We start from the raw sequence: 8,255 nt of genomic DNA on the forward strand, positions 1-8,255 counted from the left end.
TAAGGTGTTGAAGAGATTCAGCATGCAGGACTCCAAGAAAGGAGAGTTACCCATCCAGAGTAACGCCAAACTGAGTAAGACACAAAGCCCTAGCACTGAGGCTGAGATAGCACAAATGAGTCGAGTACCTTATGCTTCGGCTGTAGGATCGATCATGTATGCTATGACGTGTACTCGACCTGATGTAGCTTTTGCCCTGAGCATGGTTAGTAGGTTTCAGGGCAACCCTAGCAAGGCACACTGGACTGCGGTAAATAATATTCTCAAGTACCTACGAAGGACTAAGGACTGGGTCCTTACCCTCGGTGGGAGTGATGACTTGAGAGTTGTAGGGTATAGTGATGCTAGCTTCCAGACTGATAGGGATAACTTCCGCTCTCAGTCGGGCTGGGTCTTTACCCTAAATGGAGGAGCAATTTCTTGGAAGAGTTCCAAGCAAGAGACAGTGGCAGATTCTACTTGTGAATCAGAGTATATTGCAGGTAGCGAGGCGGCAAAGGAGGCGTTATGGCTGAGGAACTTCATTGGAGACCTTGGAGTTGTACCAGCTATTAAAGAGCCAATGGAAATTTTCTGTGATAGTGAAAGTGCTGTTGCCTTAGCCAAGGAACCAAGGGATCACGTGAGATCCAGACACATCGACAGAAAATACCATTTCATCAGACATCGGATCGAAGAAGGACTCCTCGTGGCAAAGAGGGTATCATCAGATGACAATCCGGCAGATCCCCTCACGAAGGGACTGACTCGGGTTAAGCATCTCCAACATGCTCGGAGCATAGGGCTGAAGGATGATATTAGATCTAGTAGTTAGATAACCTCGAAATTTGTAAAGTGTAATTGACATCTGATGATGAATAAAAGTGTTTTATTTATGAGTAAAGTGTTGCTATCTCTTGTCGATCGTTTACTATATTTCTTTTGCATGTTTTGACTTCCAGAATAATTTTTGTTTGGTATAACATATTATTCAAACCTCCACAGTCGGTCATATGTCGAAAGTAGGTATGAATCAAGACTGTCATGTTTGGTTGTAGAGGTCTTGGACAAGGCTACAGCAATTATGAGTGCTCATAAGTTCTGAGCATTGGACTCAACCCACGCTCACTGGAATCACTTCATGCAGTTCTATCTCGAGTGATCGTGAGACGGTAATATCGTATAAGTCTTCAAACCTAGAGATATGATTTGTTACTTACAAGTTGGTTATGCATTGATTGTACGAAAAAACGCATTGGTAACTCGATGTTATAAATCGTGCTCTTGTGTGTAATTCAATGAGTGGTAGAACAAACATATGAGTCGAAGTTTATCTGTTCCTTCTTGGATTAGAAGCTGATATCTGGGCCCCTCGATGATTTTGTTTTGACCTATGTACCGGGCCCTGTCAGAACTACGTTGATGTGTTCAATTAAGTTCTTTGTCGAACAAATCGGAAATCGGGAAACAAACTGTTGGACAATAAGTAAGACATTGTTCCGTGTATTTGTCCGACTGATATCTAGAACAGAGGATTATATGATCACTTATCTTAAATGGCGTACCATCATCTTCTCAGTTCCGAGAAACCTTGTAAAGAGCTACGATTGCCGATCGGTTCCTGAAGTCATACTTGCAGTAATAGTTATTAGACTTATCCAAGTGGGAGACTGTTGGATAAGGTGTCTAAGTCCATAACTATTTCTGGGATGTACTTGACCCGACCCAACATGGTCCATTTGGGTTGCATGGCACCGTGCAATTGGATAGACTAAATGAGAGAAATAACACTTGGAGATTATTAATATATTATAAGTTTTAATATATTAATAATATTATTTGATTAGTTTGATCAAGAATTAATTTAGAATTAATTATGTGATCAAAAGATAACTAATTAAATGTATGGGTTGATTATGTAAATCATCCATATCTTGTATAGTGGGCTAAGAGGCTCCATGGATTATCAAGTTGGGTTCCACCCATAGGATGCTCCATGGATGCTCCATGGGAGTTACAAACCCATGGGTCATGGAAATGAAGAGTCATGACACATTAGGGTTTAACCCTAGATTTGTCAACACTATATAAGAAACATGTTCTCCACCTAAAATCGGTTACACTAAGAAACAAGAGGGCTTGGCCGATTTTTGAGAAGTGTGTGTTCTCTCATAAGTTCTTCCAAGAGCATTTGGTGTTGTGTGAAGCATTTGAGGCATCACACTTGGGGTGCTAGGCTCACAAGGTTTCAAGGAACACAAACAACAACAAGGTAAGTTATTCTATCTATACGTTAAGTTAAAATTGTTCCCCACCTAAACTAGATAGGAATATAACCTTGGAATTCAACTTTGCATGATAATTAGACAAACATAGATCCAAGGTTATTAGGGTTGCATGTACACTTAGGAAGTGTTAGAATGCTCAAAACCCATCAGTTATGTGCATGGTTGTCTGGTTCGGAGTGTAACCCGGTATGCATGGTTGTTTTATGTTCTGTCATGATATGTATGCTTTTTATGTTGCGGGCCGGAAGGCAATATGTTATGGGACGGAAGGCTATGTGTTATGGGTCGGAAAGCATTACGCTATGGGCTGGAAGGCGATATGTTTTGGACCGGAAGGTTGTGGCCTGGAAGGGCGTATATGTGGTTGGTATTTTGGGGGTATCTCACTAAGCTTTCGGGCTTACAGTTGTGGTTTTTATGTTTTTAGGTTCTCAGGAGTCTGTGGCAAGGCAAAGGCGTGATCGTACCGTTCCTCGCGTTGGTGTTTTATGAAATGGACCTAGGAAATACTCTGTTAAATAATGTATTGAAGACCTTTTTGTAACAACGTTATTAAAATGGGTTGTTTTTGAAAAGTTTTAATTGTTTCGAAATTTCGGTCGTTACACCACCAATCGCGCTTTATTTCAAACGATTACACCAGAATCATCTTGTTTATTACGATAGACCCAACGCGTGTCAAGAGACCATTTCCCTTTTGCTAACTCAACCAGTTTCGAGACCCCCAGTTTGTCAAATTGATTTAGCTCTTCATGCATTGCGTCTACCCAGCTGGGATCATTTAGAGCCATTTCAATATTTTTGGGCTCAATTTGAGATATAAAGCAAGAGTAAAGACATTCATTAACGTCCCCACTCTAACTTCTGGTTTTAAATCCATCACCCATCCGACCAATGACATTTTCGATCGGATGATCGCGCTGAATTCGAGAAGGTATGTCCTGGCTGATCTCATTGATAGAAACAGGAAGAGTGTGGATATTGATACCTCCATCGTTTGCTGATTGAGTTTGATTAGAAGACTCTGCTACAAACTCATTTGCAATTTCTTCAGGAAAGAGGAGTTCCATAAATGTTGTATTGACAGCGGAAGCATCTCTAGACATGAACTCTCTTTCGATGGGTGTTAGAGGTGTAGCATCAGCATTAAGAGTTGCAGTTGGAATCTAAGACATTAGACTAGTCGGTTGTACATATGACTCCCCCTCAGATTGAGCAGAGAACTCCCCCTCGAGTGGAGCAGAGGATTCCCTTTCAACTGTTGGGGGTTTGTAAACAGCCTCTTCATCTTCGTCTTCAATCATAGGAACATTCTTCAAACTGGAGGAAGATCCACTTGAATTATTCGAAGACACGTTTAGAGATCTGAATAATGATGTGTAATCAAATAACTAATCGGGACCCACTCTAGCATCAGTTTCATTCTCCTCCAGCCAGTGCACGTCATAAGATTGAATGATCTGCTTAGTCCCTTTGTTGTAGACCCTATATGCGGTGCGCGCAACATACCCCACAAAGTAACAGTCATCAGCTTTGGCATTAAATTTAGGGTTGGAATCTAAGTGAAGAAGGGTGCAAGGACAGTCAAATACACGAAAATGTCTTACGGAAGGATTGTGTCCATAAAGAATCTCGTATGGTGTTTTCATCTGTTCTTTGTTGATTAGAACACGATTCTACACATAGCAAGCAGTGTTAATCGCCTTAGCCCAAAAGAAGACATGTAGCTTGGAGTCACAAAGCATTGTCCTTGCAGCATCTTTCAATGTTCTGTTCCTCCGTTCAGCAACACCGTTTTGTTGAGGCATGTGAGCAGAACTATATTGATGCACTATCCCCTTTTCTACGCAAAAATGATCAAGAACCGAATTCTTGAATTCAGTTCCATTATCAGTGCGAAGCGCCTTCACTTGATTGTTAGTCTGTTTTTCAATCATCACCACGAACTTCTTTATCAGATCAGCAATCCCTGTTTTGTTGGATAAGAAGAAGACCCACGTAAATCTAGAGAAACATCAATCACAACAAGATAGTACGAGCTTCTGTTGATGCTCAGGATGTTGACCAGACCAAATAAGTCCATATGCAATAGTTGAAGCACTTGATTGATTGAGCTGATTTGCTTGGGCAAGTGTGGTTTCCGATAATGTTTGCCTTGAGCACAGGAAACACATTTTTCAAACATGATAAAGTCTCTGACAGCAAGGCCTCGGACCATCTCATTTTTCGCAAGATGATTCAGGTTTTTCGCATTTGCATGACCAAGTCTTCGATGCCATAACATTGCATTGTGTTCGAAAACTTTTGAGAATAAACAAGTGACTTGTTCAGGTAGGTTACTGTTCATATCAATGATGTAGGTGTTCCCATCCCATTTTGATTTGACTAGGATCCATTCTTCTAGGATGACGATACCAGGCTTGAGAATCATACACTCTTTATCAGTAAAATGCGTTGAGTAGCCTTTGTCACATATCTGAGAAACGCTCAACAAACTATGCTTTAATTTGGGTGTAAAGTTGACATTTTCAAAGTTCAACATTCCATTTGTAACAGTTCCGCGTTGTGTGATCTTTCCACCATCTCTGCCCGCAAAGGAAACATAACCCCCATTAAAAGATTGAATGTCGCTCAGCTGGGAGATGTCTCCAGTCATATACCAGGAACAGCTGCTATCGACATACCAAGGACGGACGATATTCCTCCGCAACTACCCCTGCAAAATGAGCGGAATCATTTAGACTTAGGAACCCATGTCATCACTATCCTGGGTTTCCTTTTCAAATTTTCTGATTTAGATTTTAAAATTTTCAAATTAGGATCTTCATTTCTAGTCACTTTAGAGGGAGGTAATGATGAACTTGAACAAGATTTGGGCTTCCATTCAAGTTTAGGTTTTACAACAATCTCTGATGATTTTGAAACAGACTTCTCATGAGTTTGCATAGACCTTCTGCATTTTTTACCAAAGTTGGTAGAAGATCTAGAATTTCTTTTTGATGAAACTGATCTTGGTTGAGCCTTGTTCGATCTTGACAAAATGTTTTGAGTTCTGTTAGTAAAAACCTTTTTATTTGTTTGAAAAACAGCCCTCTTTCTATTCTTAATATCTTTCTGATATTTACTTTGAGAGTGATTTCTTGAGGATTTTCTAGTTAAAGACCTTCCTCGAGACTCATTCTCCCCTCTTGGTGAGTGATAGTTTACAAAGATCCTATTTTGACAATTCCTAGCTATGTGACCACCAACACCACAATTAAAACAAATCTATTTTGACTTTATATTGCATTTTTCATATTTATTTTCTTTGCAGACACTCTTACTCTTCTTAGAAGAACATGCATAAGAATTAGAGTGAGAAATAAGTGAGGGTGCCTCATTTGATTTGACTTGAGGAGTTGATGGTTCCTCATGAGAATCACAAGCATCAGAATTACCAAACAATTCATCAAACATATCGAAAAAATTAAATTCAACAGTATCCGATGATGAGCTAACACAAGAAGCTTTTACAGTCTTAACATCAGAAACACATTCAAATTTGTTTGCAACAGAAAAATCAGAATTAAAAACAGAAACAGATTCTCCAGCTTCACACTTGGCCTGATCTAAAGGTGTATCTGTAGAGGAAGTAGAAACATTAGTACTTTAAATGTTGATAAAACCTCTTGAAACAAAACCAGCAGGTTTTCCATATCGAAGATGTGGCTCCCTGTCAGTTTCATTCTGTGTTAAAGGGATTGATGTGTAGTTATGATTAAAAGGAGTAGGAACACAATCATACCCTAAACCCTTATTTTGATTTTCTTTAAATTTCAATTCGGTTTCATACAAAGACTCAACTGTTTTACTGGAAGCAGAATAATTTTTGAAACTCACATCTATTTTTCCACTTTTAATTTTTAACTCATCAAGTTCTTTGATCACAGCATCAAGTTGCCTCTTAGTATAATCATAAATTTCACACTTTTCACTGAATTTTGATTGAATTTTTCTAAAATATTTTGTTTTGACTTCTAGTTGGGCCTTAAGTGGTTTCTGTCCCTTCCTAAGTTGATAACCCTCATATTTAAGGTCCTCTACTTGTCTACGTAAGGTTTGAATTTCATCACGAAGAAGTGTAACATATTCTTTGCAAGCAAAAGAACAGGACGAAGATTTACCTCGTGCTTCTTGGGCTCGGAAGAGGTGAAACCATTAGGGCAAACTGCAGTTCCATCATCTCTGCCTCGGGATCAGTATCATTGTTCTTTGAAGCACCATCATCAATCTGAGCTAGATGAGCATTTTCTGACCCTGTGATGTTTAAAGCTTGAATTTGATCCTCCCAATCAAATGACTGAACAACCATAGGTATTTCTCCATTAGTTGTAGCTCCTGCACGATTGTTTCCCACTGCGACCATCTATCGGTTGTTCTTGACTCTGCGATCTGGCTTCGGGCAGTCACGAGCAAAGTGACCCGGCTCGTGACAGTTAAAACATCTCAGCATACTTTTGTTGAATCCCACCTTTTTGTCAGCATTCATAGCCTAGTTGTTTTTCCCTGTTTTCTTGGCGAATTGTTTGGCTCTAAAAACAGCCATGGCAATCTGCCAAGTAATGTCCATTTCCTCCACATCTTCGGGATGTATCTGGTCCAAGTCAGTAAAGGATAGCTGAGGTGGAAGATCTTCGGCTACAAATGCATTGTAGCAAATTTACTAGCCTAGTGGCTAGAGCAAGATTTTCATCAGATTCTTTGGTGTTTGAAGAGTAGACTTTGGCTAACATATTAGGAGCAGGAACAGTTTGCGGAAATAGTACACTTGAAGTTTGATGTTGAGGGATTGGTGTTGCAGCATTGAGGGTTTGAATATGAGGTTGTTGAACTGTGAAAGCTTGACCTGAGGAAGTCATGAAGGATGATAGTGCTGCATTGTTGGATGAAACACCAAGGTTTGTAGTAGAATATGAATTCATGTGGTTGATTTCTCTCTGTTTGTCATCAATGTCACAGGCTTTGATGACTGCCATGATTTATGCAAGAGTGAGACGGTTTAAGTCCTTGGTTTTCTTAATTACAGCAACATTCATATCCCATGATCGAGGAAGTGCATTCAGAAGTTTCTTGTTGATTTCTAACTTGGACAAATAAATTCCTGAAATGTTCATGTCAGTTGTAAGAGCGGTGAACCTTTGCAATTGAGCCTCAAGGGTTTCTCCTGGAATGTAGTTAAACATGTTAAAATTTTGTCTTAACATGTCCTGCCGACTTTCTTTCATATCTTCATTGCCCTCGTAGACCTCAATAAGAGCTTCCCATAGGGCTTTTGCAGAAGTGTACTCACGAAAACCTTGAGCAATATCAGGAGATAATGCCATGGTTAGAGTAGCCAATGCTCTTTCCTGTTCTTCAACCAATTCAAACTCTTCATCAGTGTAGTTTTCAATGGCTTTGTCAATCAACTGACCTCCAACTGTCGTCGTGACTCTGACAGGACCTCTAAGAATACTTCTCCAGATCTTGAAATCTTTCATTTTGATGTATTTCTCGATTCTATATTTCCACTCGGGAAAACCTTCAGTAGACATCAATCTCGGAATGCGTTTAGTAGTGCCCATAACAACATCAAGTTCTTGAAAATGAGTTTGAGAATCCATTTGAAATTTAAAGTGATTTAACAGTTCCAAAAGAGTTTACGGTTGAGGTTTAGTTCAAATGATTGCGACCGTAAACAGAGTTTATGGTATAGATTTTATGGTTTAGATGTTTACGGTTTTGGGTTTACTGTTTTATGGGTTTACATTTTTATTTTTTGGTTTGCGGTTTTTGGGTTTGCAGTTTTTGAGTTTGCGGTTTTTGAGTTTGTGGTTTTTGGGTTTGCTGTTCTTCAAACTTGTTTACGGTGTATGAATTTATAGAGATTACGGTTCTTTAAATGGACAGTAAACTTAGTTTACAGTTTATAGTAAATTGCTAATTATCCTTTAAAATTCATATTTTCTA

General features: G+C 39.3%; 1 protein-coding gene across 1 annotated transcript; it reads right to left on the reverse strand.

Moving 5' to 3' along the window:
* Positions 1 to 7,285: 7,285 nt before the first annotated feature.
* On the reverse strand, positions 7,286 to 7,909 carry LOC145002768 (uncharacterized). Its single transcript, XM_078961965.1, has one exon. The coding sequence runs from the start codon at positions 7,907 to 7,909 to the stop codon at positions 7,286 to 7,288; it is 624 nt and encodes a 207-aa protein (XP_078818091.1).
* Between the last annotated feature and the right edge of the window lie 346 nt (positions 7,910 to 8,255).

The sequence above is a fragment of the Lactuca saligna genome, chromosome 6 (genome assembly GCF_052625555.1).
Source record: "Lactuca saligna cultivar CGN05327 chromosome 6, ASM5262555v1, whole genome shotgun sequence".
Classification (NCBI taxonomy): domain Eukaryota; kingdom Viridiplantae; phylum Streptophyta; class Magnoliopsida; order Asterales; family Asteraceae; genus Lactuca; species Lactuca saligna.